At 33.9% G+C, this 15180-nt stretch overlaps 1 protein-coding gene across 1 annotated transcript; it reads right to left on the bottom strand.

Moving 5' to 3' along the window:
• Window positions 1–4270: 4270 nt before the first annotated feature.
• Window positions 4271–7742, bottom strand: LOC131620365 (homogentisate 1,2-dioxygenase-like). The gene is made up of 9 exons (XM_058891419.1): window positions 7376–7742; window positions 7062–7292; window positions 6792–6871; window positions 6451–6618; window positions 6178–6353; window positions 5345–5414; window positions 5091–5245; window positions 4830–4913; window positions 4271–4714 (listed from the first exon to the last, which is right to left on the bottom strand). Exons 1-9 carry the CDS (start codon window positions 7561–7563, stop codon window positions 4499–4501), a joined length of 1368 nt encoding a protein of 455 aa, XP_058747402.1. The 5' UTR covers window positions 7564–7742; the 3' UTR covers window positions 4271–4498.
• Between the last annotated feature and the right edge of the window lie 7438 nt (window positions 7743–15180).

Here is a 15180-nt window from a genome sequence, read left to right as displayed (position 1 = left end):
ATACTTGAATTTTTTAAGTTTATGCATTAGAATGGATGATTGTGTTGAGAAAGACATTATGAACCCTGTTTGCTGACTTTTGTTTACAAATATATGATGTGGTTGTATGATGACGATGAGCTGATGGCATATATTGGCGTTTGTAGAAGGCTTTTGCATTGTGGTTGCATAACTGTGTTGTTGCATGTCGGTGTCGCATACATTGCATTGTTGAGGGTCTATGCTCTATTGTTGGCCTTGGTGGGCAAGTTGTTGTGGGCTTATGCCTTGTTGCTGCCTCTATTTATTGGAATTATGTTGAGGGCTCATGCCCTGTTGGTACCACATGCATTTGAGTTGATGGTTGTCTCATTGTATTTTACAACAAATGAAGTGATAATAAGTTGTTTGTGTTGAATACTTGCATTCTACATGTTGATGGATGATGATAATTTTGTGAAGTTGGTGAGATGTGTATGACTTTATTCTTCATATGCTTTTTATGATATGCTTCTTTATATTATTATGATATCTCACCTCTTCTGTTTGAATGTTGTCTCTACGTGGATAACGTGCATGTGATCAGGAGTAAAGGATGGTTTCCTTCCGTTAGTTCAAGTCGGCGTCATTGCTCTAATACGTAACATTAGGGGGTGAACGCTTGCTTGTTTCTTTGTTGAATTTTAAATTATTGTTGGAGCCATCTTGAATCTTGATGTTGGCAATTGTTGAATTAAGTTGTTATGTTGATTTAAATTGAATCATGAATATTTTTTGATGCGTAATAAAAGTTGTTTTGAAGACTATGTTATTTTGATTGGTTCATCTGACTTAAATGTGTTATGTATTCGTTAATAATTGCGAGCAAATGCCTATGTTTTGAAGAATGTGTCATCCTAGTTTTGTGATGAAATTTTTACTCTGATTTTATTATTATTTGCGGGGGTAAATTAGGGTGTTACAAAGGCCACATATGCCTTTTTTTGACACATCAGTGTCTCTAAAGGGAGAAAGTGGATGTAAGGACCAGTTTCATTGATTTGAAAAAGGCAGGACAATTTTCGTGAGTTGATTAAAACACGAAGACCAAAAGTCTATTTAAGCCTTTTTTTTTTACATGCTAACTTCTCTTGTATATAAATTATTATTGTTAATGCCTTGCATTATGTGATTGGCATTTATGTTTGGCTAAAATATAGTAGCAGCAATATGTAATAGGATGTATAGAACTTGCAAATATAAACATGTACAGAACAGGTACAACAGTAAGATGTTCTATGGAATATTGAGACATGCTCTGTGACAACATGTCTTATGAGATGTCATATGCAGAAACTCATGACATCGCGCCTGCTAATCTGAAATATGAAGATTCAATATGTAATCAACAGATGCAGAATATTCTATGGAATATTATGCAATCATATGTGGCGCAGATTTAAAGGTCAAGAGAATCAAGTCAAAATATTGAAGATTATGTAGTCTCTAATTATGGAGACAATTTAGGAAACTTATGATTAAAAACCTTTCTTTTGGAAGAAGTTTTCTGCTGATTTGTAACAGCAAATAAGCTGTGATTGAAGCCCAAGTCCAGTTAGGAATAGGTTATAAATAGAATGCTTTGTAACCTAGTTTAATAAGCTAGCCAAGTATTGAAAAGATGTAATCATTAGGGTTTGTTAAGGTAGATCACCCGAGTTGTGGGATGGCTGCCATGTCCTTCTTAAAACCTATAGGTAAGAGAAGTATTGTCCTCACTCGAATCCTGTAGGTAAGAGTTGAGTGATTTTTTTCTTGATCAAAGCTGTTAAGCAAGATCAAGTTGTTTGTCTTGAAGTGTGTCTTCAGTTTCTTAGTTGATGTTAGCACTGTTTGTGATTGAAGGGATTTGAGGGGGGCCTCATACCTAGGCGATTCTTAGGTAGAAGTATATCACGGGTAGTATTAAGTTATTAGATCGTAAACTGGTTGTTTGCTGAGGGTCTATGAATTGATTCTATTTAGTGGACTTGTCCCTGGCTTGGTAGCCCCCTGAGTAGGATTGTGAATCTGAACTGGGTAAATAATTCATTGTGTTATTTATTTTCTGCACTGATTTATTAATATGTCCAGTAATGGATGTCATAACATCGAAGACGACATCAGGGATTACTTCCAGAGCCAGTGTGTTTATTGAACCACCCCAGATCAAAATCTGCATGTGATAACTGGGTTATCATTATGCATAAATGGTTCCAGAAAGTTTATGATCTGTTAGCATTCAAGTGTTGAACCAAAATTGAAGATGATCCTATTTTATCATTGTAGTTTGTATAACAGACTAGATGTCACGACATTCAATATGACATCTGGGTTCTATCATACCAGAATTTCAATTATTATTATTATTGTCAAATAGTTTTTTTTACTCTATAGTTATAAGGTTTTTTTGTATTAGTTATAGGTTTTTGCTTGGATGATTTTAAGTTAGGTGTTGTTTGTTAGATTTACGTCACACATTCTATAAAAAAATTAAAATATCTTTTGTATTGTTTGGATTTCAAAATGCGAACATGCATATTATACATTGAATCAATAAATTAAAGAGACGCCATCATTTTTGCTAAATGAAAGATTGAATTTTAATTTTTAAACTAACTGTACGCATTATTTGTGTATTTTCTATATTTTATTATAATAGGGTGTTTTGTTTATGTATTTTCTGTGTTGTTATAAAAAGGTCTGAATTTTAATCTTAGGATTAATTCTGGGTAGTTTTTTCACATATAGTCAAATAAGTTAGAAGAAATTTTACATTTTTAATGAACCTTACATTATACGTCATTTAATAAATCAATCTCACAAGTATCATTTAAAAAAAGTCAATCTCACAATAAATCATACGCATCTGACATTCAATAATAAGATCAAATATTCAAACAAAAATGTTGTTCATAGAATACAACAAATCATAATACAAAATGTCATAATATTTATATTAAAATACAAAGTAAAATGTAATTATTGTGTATATATGATGTCCATGTTTCTCCTATGTCTCTTGTTCTACAACGCATGTCGTGCCTCTATTAGGATGACCTATAGAGTGACCCTTTCAAGAGATGCCTTCCTGAAATTTGCTCTTGGTTTGGGCCTCTCTCAATAGCCACAATACGTGACATGCAGGCAACACATCCACGACGTGGTCCCCCCTTGTCTGTTCCTTTTCTAGGATCTCCTGGTAAAATTATGTATGTATTAGTAGGTTTCTCAATTATACTTGAAATTATGTTAGTAATTTCTTAAGGATAAAGTAAATAGCAGCAGAAATAAAGACAATGAAATAAATATAAAAAATTAAAAAGGATAAGGGTTAGGGAGATTGTACCAAAGATTTATCCAGGTTCGGCCGAACGTTGGCCTACTCTTGTCCCCAAGATATCTTCTTGAGATTTCTACTATAACTTTGAGCTTTTACAAGTTATACCCCCGAACCTTAATACAATCCGATCTTAAGATTTTACGCAAGCTTATTCCCAATCAAAATGAAAGATTTTACTTGGGCTAAGCTAACAAATCATTTATAGATTTTCCAAACTTATATCAATAACCAAACAAAGCTTTTTTCGACAAAGTTCTAGAAACAAAAATAGAAATTTTATTACTGGTTTATCTCACGAACCAAACTCAATTTCTCAAGAGTATCGCACTCTTGAGAATTATAAAAACATCACAACCAATACAATTTCTTCCTTACAAACATTGTTTCAGTCAAAAACGCCAAAGCAACTTTAATGAAATAAAATTATTTATATAGAGAGAAAGAGAGAAAATAGAGAGATAAATTTGAAAGAAAATGTAAAGCTTCAGAAAATTGCATGAAATGAATCAATCGTTGGTTGTTTGTCCTAATCGACTGGATGATCGAATTTAATCGATTACCTTTACCCAATATGAAAAGATTGGATAGCAAACTGTTATAAGTCATTGGCCTAGCCGTTTTGGTTAATTATTTTCGACTCCTCTAATGGATTGGTTTAATGCCCCAATTGTTTGGTCAGATTAAAAAAGTATTTAAATCGATTGGTAAAAAGTATTTAAATCGATTGGTGTAATGTCCTAATTGATTGTATGGTTCAAAAAAGCCTTTAAAAAAATAGATAGTTTCTTAATCACCTGGCTTAATTTTGAAAATATTTTCAAGAAATAAAAGATGTTAAAAAAGACTTTAATATTTATTGTTTGCTTTCAAAATCTCATTTGAAATTTTAAATAATTTAAAATATAAAAATAAATAAAATATTTAACTTGATTGAAAACAAAAAAATTCCCCTCCACCAAGAAGGTTACATTGTATTAGATAAGATAATTGAAATTTGGTTAATTTTGGACAATAAAATTTATATTCAGAAAATGATACAAACAATATTTTATTTTTCATGAGCTAATTAATTATTCTATTATTTTATTTACTATCTTTTCACATCTATGTTACATCTTGTACTGGTTCTTTTTATTTTTAATTATGCACATAGAACTTTCACTCTCCATTGTTCAAATTTAGGCTTCCGAGAGATGTCTCAGGAATTGCAAAATGAGATTTCAAACCAATCCAACATTGGTAATAATCATGATCCAGGAACGGAGATTCGAGAGCCAATCGGCTGATACGGGGAATCAAACTCGATTCAAACATAAAAGCCATTGTGTCCGTGATCTTGTGAGGACCAACATCATTCCCACGCGCAATGGTGGCCTGTACAGAAGATAAACATATTCGAACATTGAATCCAAGGTTTTTTCAGTTGTGAGAATGAAAGGACAGAACCTACAAGTATGGTCTCAATGCCGATGGTTCGGAAAAGCCATACCTCATATGACTTGGTATCAGGACCATGAGGAGTCATGCAGTTATGAAGACTTGCACCACCAGGAAGAAATCCATCAACCTTTGCCTGTAAAAAACAAATATGCATATACAAGGTTTGCACTAATCGGTCAGGTTAGTTCTCATTACGGTCGTTTAGATTCAAATTTGATTGATAAATACACAATTAAAGAGTTAATATTGACAAGTCAAATGCCATTCAAAGCATTGATTAGTTTAGAAGTCAAATTTGAATATAATATACCTCATAGTTACCATGAATGAGACCCATAAATTCACTCATGCAATTGCGATGATAATATGGCGGACGGAAGGTATGCTCAGCAACAAGCCACCTTGGTGGAAAAATAACAAAATCAAGCAATGCCACGCCAGGTTTATCGGTTGGTACTGTCAACACTGTATAATACAACTATTACAAACAAACAGACAAAAGAATTTCTAGAAGAAAAGAGAAAGAAATGGGGTTAAGGGAAAGTTATTTTAAAATTTGCTTACCAGTATTAATTGATGGATCACCGTGATCGTACAGCACTGTATTATAAGGGCAAAATTTGCTTAGGTCATACTGCAAATGAAAAGAACAGTAGCCATAATGTAGAATTCATAAATATTTTTCTGAATATTATTTCTAAAGAACAATCACTAAATTGTTTGTTTAAGGTCTGATTAATATAGACCGAATATAATATGTACTTATAGTTACAAAATACACAATCATATCCACAACACATAACAATCACAATGGATAAATTTTTCACACGATACACGCATTATAGGATAAGTATACGAGTCATTTTCTTGGTGCGCAATTTTGTTTGATGTGCTTGGATATAACAATATAAAATTAACTGCAATGTGCTCAGTAGAGTGCAATGGATTGCACTAAGTCAAGGTAGGCTTCAAAAGGTAGAAAGTTTCCTAATTTCAAACTGAGGTTTCAGAAGATGCACCTTAAACTTGATATGTGGTTGGGAAGGAAGAAATTCAATGATTAGATTCTTGTCAATGAACCAATATGCTTGATTTGGAGAGGATGTGAGGGAGGGAGCTTCAACAGAGATTTCTAACAGCAAATTTTAGCAACCGACGAAAACAGGATGTAAGGAAATTTGGAAGTTGTTATTGTGACAAAGGGAAGAGGAAGTTGTAGCCGGTGATTATAGTTCAAGATGATATTCAAGTAAAAGGCATAATGGTTGTCACAACTGCAAGAGATTCGTCTGAAATGAAGGTGGACTACAAAGCCAATGAGGTGAAGCGAGTGACAGTAATCGAAATCTACTGCCTTATATGGCATAGTCATTATATTTAAACAGTACATGACTCACCTTATATGGAACATAATTACCATGCCAAGCAACAACATTGAAGGGAGAAAAATCTTGTACTGCAGTAAATAGTTCACCGCCAAACTTTTGCACTATAGTGTATCCAGGATATGATTTATCTTCAAACCATGCTGTAGGGGCAAGGAAGTCCCTTGGGGAAGCAAGACCATTAGCGCCTAAAATATAAACAAAATTCATTTTTAACTATACATATCATGCATTATTAAGCAACAAATATGCTTAAATTTATCAGCTTCGGAGAAGAATAGGTACCTATTGGTCCTAAATCAGGAAGTTGAAAATGAGTACCGAAAATTTCAGCTACATAGCCACGGGAGGGACCATCAGGCAGATCCACGCTGAAACGAAAACCTTGAGGTATTATAGCAATATCACCAGGGGAAACTTTCAACCTTCCACATTCAGTAGTGATGAAGAGTCCTGCAAATTCAGAAAAAGGTAATTCATATAATGGAAGCACTAATAGTTCATTGAGTGCAGATCAACAGGGAAACAATACGATAAGAAGACAAGCACAGTGCAATAATCCCAAAGCCTAAAACACAATTTTCTCAGTTAAGAATCAATGAGGAAGCAATGTTGTGTTTACTTACTTCCTTGTTGGGGAACTATCAAGAAATCTCCATCAGCATTACAAAAGGCACAATTGTCCATTGATTTGTTAGCAGTGTACCTATAAGTGATACATTATTTCCCCATTTATAGAAGTTGCTAATGTTACTTTCAAAATTCAATTTTATCATACTGAAAATTACTAGTGTCTTGCTTACACTAAGATACAGAAATTTATCATACCGAATCGAAAAAAGATTAATTAATTAATTAATTAATTAAAGATAAACATAAAGAAGGTAATTAGTTACATGTGAATAGCATATCCATGGCGCATGAATGAACTGCCAGAACCACACACGGTAGATAAGCCATCAATGAAATCCGTGGGTAAATCAGGTATATCTGGTGGTTTCCATCGAAGCTGAGTTGGATTTGTAGAACTGTTTGAGTCATTGAACTCACTCAAAATTTTCCGATTAGAAGGAACCCGAGGTTTGAACGGTTCGTGAGTCACCGATGGTTTTATCCGATAAAGCCAACTAGATCACAAAAGGAAAAACTAAATTAATAATATGTGTAACTAAAAATAGAAATTAAAAAATGCTGTGAAAGTGAAATTAACCTGAAGAGGTTGTGAGAACGAGGGGTAGTAAAGGAGGTGCCGGATATTTGTTCGGCGTAGAGGCCGAAAGGGCATAGGAGGGGGCTGTTTTGTTGAAGCGGGAGAGCTCCGGCGATGGCCTCCGAGGAGAAGTGGTTGCCGAAGCCGGATTGGTAATTGAAGTCGTCGCCGGAGATTGAGTTCTCCATGTGAGAGAAGAAGTAAAGACAAGACGAGTTTGGATTAAGGATGCTAAGTGACGCTGCTCTGACTGAAACTAGTGTTTGTTTATTTGAAAAAGTTTGTTGCGTGATTCAAATACTTACTCAACTTCAAGTCTTAGAACGTCAACTCGGTATTTGGATATTTTAAGACAAACATGGAACGGATTGGTGCAAAAGTTTCAATACTATTTTCAAACTTATCTTTATATATAATCTTATTGATAACATTGTTTATTAAGATAAATAATAATCCTTCCTTCTCATAAAAATTATAAAAATGTTCTTTAATAATTATATTAGAAATCAAAATAAAAGAGTATAAAAAGGAAGATTAATAGTGATAGAGTGCATATTAAAAAAAATTGTATTAATGTTGCATTGATATTGTAAAATGACTTATAATTTGGGATAAATTTTTTCTCCAAAGCGTCTTATAATTTGGAGCAGAGAGAGTAGGCTGGAAATGAGTAGAGTCGAGTCGTACTCGCCTCAGCTCAGTTCGACTCGTTAAGAATTGGCCGAGTTCGAGTTCATGGCGAACTTTTTTTTCAGCTCAAACTCGACTCATTAAGAATTGACTGAATTCGAGTTCGAGTTTATCACGAACTTTTTTTCAGCTCAAACTCGACTTGTTAGAAGTTCATGAATATCTCGGTTCAACTCGTTAGGTTTATCTTGTTAGGTTCAACTCGCTTATTTCACGGACTTAAAAGTAATTTTTTAATATATATATATATATATATATATATATATATATATATATATATATATATATATATATATATATATATATATATATATATATATATATATATATATGACATTTTAAATTAATATTTTTTAAATAGAAAATATTGAAACAAAATAAAAGTTATAAGATTGGAATTTATACGATGCTAATTTTATTTGTATAATTATTTGTAGAAATATTTTGCTCACTTGAGAATATAAATTATCAATTAAAACCATTAGATTAAAATAAAATATGACACTAAGATTTAGAGCAATTATGTAAACCTACTCTTAAAGATAATATAATTTATCTCATATATAATCGAATTGACTCATGAATCGAACGAGTCGAACTATGTATAGTTCAAGTTCAGTTCATTTAGTTAACGAACTTAGTTTTTATCTCATACTCAATTCATTTGGTTCATGAATCTAGTTCAACGATTTAATCGATTGTGTGCAGGAGTTAGCTTGAGCTAAGTGGGGGAGAAGCTTTGCTTCTCGGATATGTTTCAGTTGTAAGGTGTTGGTTCAGTGTGCTACTGATGGAGACAGTGCATGTATCGTTGAGGTTTCGTTGTTTCCCGAATCCGAAGGTGACATGGATTCAAGATTTTGTGTGTCAATCAAGTCGGAGCTCCTCGAGGGAGGATGATCAGACATTGTTGATGTTTACTTCTCGGAGAGTGAAGAGCAATGTAACGGTTGTTGATATACAAGTAGAGTGTTAATCTCTGATGTTTCCTGAAAGTGATTGTTAAGTGAAAATGATAATTTTAGAAGATGAGATCTAGAAAGTTGCGAAGTTTCAGCGCTGTTTGTGGACTGTAGAGTTATCAGTTTGAGTAGCTCATGCGTATGATGTCGATGTTGAATGGTGGTAGAGTGATAGATTGTTGTAGACCTTGTTATGGGATCCTTATGAGGAATTGTAAAAGTTGTTGAAGTTGTTAGAATGTTTTGAATCGCGAGCTAGAACCAGAAATGCGAGGAGGTGAGTACGATTTCAATAATAGTAAGTGTTGGTACTAGTACAAAGGAATTTTATCCTGATGTTATCGTAAGGTGTAATAGTATGTTGCTGCATGACGTCGGTGTTTGCATTTTTGGATAACCATGAAAATTTATATCTCGTGTTTTGCGTATCAGATTGATGTTCTCTTTGAACCTGTGAAGAGATAAGAATATGGTATATCCTATGAAGTGTTTCCAAATACAGTAGATGCATTCCTATATGGAGGAACTCTGAAGTTGGTTACAGAACTAGATGCTTTTGGGCATAAATGGTTGTTATCGCAGTCGTGCGAGACGAGGTCAAGTGTAATAGGTTGTTAGCGAATAAGTCGAGAAAATGAGATGTTCGGTACTAAAAAGGATGTGAAAGTATTGGAGAAGCGTATAAAGATGCATCTAATGTTGATTAACAATGATAAGAATGAAGATGTCCTTTTAAGGGAAGATGCTTTAAGAAGAATTAGAGTCGTGTTTGTAAAGCCAAAGTGGTGACATGGATAAAAGAAGAATTTGGAGAGGTTCCATCATCAAACCAATGTGAAACGACATTGTTGAGATTGCAATTGAAACGAGACGAAGGGTAATGTACTGGTATAGTAGTAATTTTTGAGTTGAAAAAGACTTAATTGAGTGTTGGTGTCTCATCGACAAGATCGAATGAGAGGAAAATTGTGGGAATATTTGTAAACCTCGAAGTAGATTATTGGATTATGGTGCTACAGGTGACTTGAATACCAGTTCTAAGAGAATGCTATTATAGTTTGGTAACGATGGTTTATGCTCTGTTATGGTTGTCGGCTATCTATTGACAAATTAAGAAACTGATCACCCTTAATATCTTGTTGATAGTAGACGGGATCGTATTGGATAAGTTAGACTTGTCCTGCTATCGTAATAGTATGTAAAGTGATTGAGGAATTATATCGTGAGGATAGTCGCTCATCAGTTGTGTGAATTAATGGAGAAGTGATTAGGAAGAATTGAGACGTATTGAACAATTCAGAGTAATGGGTTCATATGCGAGCGAATGTCGCCAAGTGAAAGATTGAGAATATCAAGTGAACAACGATTTTTATGGTAGATGTTAAAAAAAGTTTGAAACTAGATTGAAACTTGTAAACCAGATAGTTGACAGAAATTTGGACGAGGACGCGATTTAAGGTGGATGATCAGAGTTGCACAACTGAAGCGTGATGTGGAATAGTTTCTATGAGTGTATGACTCATTAGAGGTGAAGGATTAAGATATTAGAAGCCTATGGGAAGGATATGTCTTGAACTACACGTTTGATTTGGTGGATTGTTGATATAAGAATGTTGTGTCAAGGCACCATGTTTCTAGTAAATAGTTGTTGATTTTATAAGAAGATTATGGTGGTTGTTGGTCGATGGTGAGCTATTGTTTACAATGATTTCTAGTAAAACAACCGCTAGTCTTCTAAATTATTAAATATATTCTGGTTACTTATAGGATCGACTAGATTGATCCTAGGACATGTGTCTTAAAGTTTATAGTCTTTATGGTTGAGTTCATATTGTAAATGTATGTGATCGGTCACCAATTCTACTTGTTTTCTATCTATCATTTGGCAAGAATCGATCACTTCGGTAACAATATGGCTTGTCTTTTCATTATTTACTTAAGTTATTTTATCGTTTTGTGAAGTTTTTTGTTTAAGTCTGTTATTTGAATTCAAGTGGAATAGTTGCCTTTAAATTCTTGGTTTGATAGTTGTTTGTGATTTCAGATGCAATTGAGGCACACCAAAAGAAGTAGATGGAAAAATTCCATAAATTCGTGATTTTCCAAGACATCCCGTGTCAAGAAAAGATGAAAAAATGAAGAAAAAGAAGAAAAAAACAAATGACACGGGCGCCCGTGTCAATTGACACGGTCGTGTCATTGTTGCTGATGGAAAACATGGAAGTAAAAGATTGGACAGAAGCTTACATGGGCACCCGTGTCAATTGACACGCCCGTGTCAATTTGGCTAGACAAAAGGATGAAAGGGCGTGTGGGGGCAAAAGCTGACACGGGCGCCCGTGTCAGCAGTTACGGATAGATTTTCAGCCTTTTCAGTTTTTGCAAATTTTGACTCATTAAGGGCATTTTTGACATTCTGCATCTCTAAAGAACAACCTAACACTATTTAGACCTAGTTTTTGAAAAGCATTAGGATTATCTTGGATCATATTGAAGATTTCTACGAAGAAGAGAAGAGCAATCAAGGGTTTGGAAAAGGGAGATCATCAAGAGCGGAAGCAATTGAAGATTGAAGCAATCCTCATCTCTTGTAATGTTTAACTTTGAATTTGTATTTTCTTTGAATATTATGAGTAGCTAAACCCCCCAATGCTAGGGGGTATCCCTGAATTGCCATTGTTATGAACCATATTTTTATTAGTTTATGTTATTGAAGTTTTATGAGTTTATCTTTATTGTGCAAAAGTCTTAATGCCTTTTCTATCGGACAAATAGTTTTCGGATTTACGGTTGAGATTTAGGTCGGACAAACCAACTCAACACAATTTGCACAATAATTCTACGGCAAAATTGCTTAGGAATGAGGATTTAATCGTAGTAACCGTTTAATTCTTGATAAATATTATTATAGTGCTTGATGTTATCTCTAATAGCTAAGGAATTAAGATTAGAGATAAACACCAAAGATTTTCCGTTAAAGAATTAAGGAAAATAACCCTTAAGGTTCGGTAGTAAACTCTTATAACAACATTTCATAAATTGTGAAATAAAGGTTATCTCAAGGCAATTTAAACACCCAACCCTAGCATACTTCTTAATCTCTTTAAACTGTTATTTTATAATTGATTTTATTTGTTACCATTTAGTATAATTTCTAAACAAACACCAAAACCCCCATGATATTTTGTTCAATTGAATAATTGAGAAACTCGTATTTCCTACGCAGTCCTCGAGTTCGATACCTGGTATTAACCCCTTTTAAACTACATCGGTGAAAATAGTACGCTTGCTAATTTTTCGATCAGTATATTTTGAATGTGTAACAGACTTAAAGGCAATGCAAATTGTAAGAACAGAATCTGAATAAAAGACTTTAAAAGATTTCGATTGTAATGATAAAGGACAAAATAAAGGACTATATAAAGGACAAGATTCAAAAGAAAAAGAAAAGTATATGTAAATGACGTAAATTTATAAAACTGAGACTGAATGTAAAAATGCAATTGGTGTTACACGTACATTCTCAATGAAACTCTTTCTCTTTCGCTTGGTACTTGAGTGATTTTTTGAATAATTTGTACAAAATGAACACCCCCCTGAATCCTACCACTAAGATCCTTATTTATACTAATTCGACCCTAACGGTCTTATGCTAATAGAATGCCACGTTGTCTCCTTGAATGCGTCTCGATTGTCTGATGTGTCCACGTGTCTTTCCAATCAAATATAATATTTTGAAATTCAAAACGTTCCCGCTCGAAGCTTTAAAATGTGAAACAATGTGACTTTGCCAACACATATTTCTCAGAAATATTTCAAAATATTCTAAGTCTTTTCAACTTTTCGCTTTCGAGGATATTATAACTTCTGTCTTGCTTCGACTTAGGATAGACTTTAATCTTTTAAATAAACTTTAAAATGGCCTTTTAAAGCCATCCATCTTCGAAGTACACAGCTCCTTTTTAAAACATTTTACTGTCAAACCTTAAGATCACCAATCCTTTAACTGATGATCCTTTGTCTGATAATTTCTCGAGTGCGTATTTACTCGTTTCTTTTATTTATCTAGCAAAGGTTTTCTTTTGAAGGATAGAATTACAATTTCGATGGTTTTCTTTTTTGCAGTTCCTACTCAACAACAAGTGTCTCAACCTATTTTCTCAACCAACTCAGATGCTGAATGTGACGATGCTTTAGCGAAGGATCAAAAAGTTAGCTCTGACGAAGCAATACTTCCAGATCATGAAATAATACTTCGTGACGATTCATCTCCAGAAATCCCATATTCAGATCAAGATGTTGAGATGGAAGACAATCCACAATTATCTAATGTTGACGAAGGAGACGAACAGTCAACTGGGAGCGAGGAAAATGACCCTATCACCGAAGACAAAACTAATAATGAAGCTTCGAGTAAGCCCGAGACGACGGAGGAAATGAACCAACCTTTTGGCAAGATTACACAACCTGCAACAACGTTTGCCAACACTCCTCGAATTCCAACTCAGGCTGAGCTTGACAAACTCAAGGCTACAGACCCTGCAAGCTTTCTTAAAGCTATGTTGAGTGCAAGGAGCAACTCGTCTGAAAAAGGTGGAGATTCCTCGAAAACTTCAGGTGAAAAGACTTCAGAATCATCCAGCCAAAGCCTTCTTCATCAAATCAAAGAGAATGTTTTTGATGTGGGCTTGATTCATGCTGTGAGAAACAGCGTTAACATCTGTTTTGGCCTTAAAGACTTATTGAAGAAAATAGATGTGTTAACTATTTATGAGGAGGTTTCTCAAGTGTTAATTTCACTGAGTTTTCTAATTGACCAACTTCAGTCAGATCACCTTCGAAAACAAGATGTTTCCAACAAGATAGTTGATAGAACAAATGTTCAAACTTCTTCGTGGGATACTGCCAGCGCTTCGAATGCCAAAGTTGAGACTATGCAGATCCAAAAATCGAAGTATGAAGCATAACATGCAACTATTGAGAAGAATATTAAGTCATGGGAACAAAAAATCGAAGAATTGAAGCAAAAGATACAAGCTGGGAAGGATCGTCAGGAAGAGATCCGACAACTCTGCCATCAAGAGCTAGACAAAGAAGTACAAACTGGTATTCAACAAATCGAAAAGGCCCAACAATTGGAGACCGAAATCGAAGAGTTGAAGAAACAACATATTATAATCGAGTGTCACCTGATTGTGTCTGCTTTATAATATGCTCAATTGAAAGCCAACCTCCCCAATGACTTTGATATTTAGACATCTAGTTTCCCTTTCAAACTTTTAAATTCCAAACTGGCTTTTATGTCTTATCTTACTTTATGTTCGAATACTTTTGTGGATGAATTTTATTTTCTGGATTTGTAATATCGAAATATTGTCATTTTGGCACTTTTTCCTTAAAGTACACCATTTTGGCTGCGCACCACCTTACTGTTATTTCGCCATTATGCTAATTTCTTGCAGGAATGGTTTGTACTTCTTCAAGTACTTTCCATTTACTTTTAGGATCCTTCGATCCTTTGCTAATTCTTTTATCTCATATGTGTAGCAGTGAAATTGGTGAGACTAAAGCCATGGGAAAGACTTAGCTCATTTTGTTTCAAACAGAGTCGCCGTTGCGCTTTAATGTTTCCAAAAAGGAATAGGAGAAAGAGTGAATAAAACCCACAAAAGTTTTTAAAATCAAAACTAATAAACTTACCAGAGATTTGGGTAAGGGGGTTTGTTATACAAGGGGAAGGTTTTAAGCACCCTTCATATCCATGGTACTCCATGGTGTCATACTCCAAAATTTGCCCACACTTTTCGAAATTTCAAAACTATTTCGAAAAATTGAATTTTATAAAATTTCGGGTTCAATTAATTGACATCCTGAATTTTATAAATATTCAATTTAAAAGTCTATTTTAAAATATAATAGTTTACTCCTAAATTATTTATATTTTAATAAATAGCAAAGTGATGGCCGATACTTCATATACTTTCAATTGGCTTTTTTTTTTTAATTTTGAACAAATAATATAGCACGATTGGTAAGAAAGTAAGGTTTGAAACTACATGGTCTCAGGTTCAAATCACACTTCTAACATTTTTTTCTTTTATTTGCTTCTGACTTTAGTTTAATTTTATATTCAAAAAATCACAAAATTGTTTT

This window comes from Vicia villosa, linkage group LG7, assembly GCF_029867415.1.
Source record: "Vicia villosa cultivar HV-30 ecotype Madison, WI linkage group LG7, Vvil1.0, whole genome shotgun sequence".
NCBI classification, from domain to species: Eukaryota; Viridiplantae; Streptophyta; class Magnoliopsida; order Fabales; family Fabaceae; genus Vicia; species Vicia villosa.
This window is presented reverse-complemented; position numbering and strand designations above follow the sequence as displayed.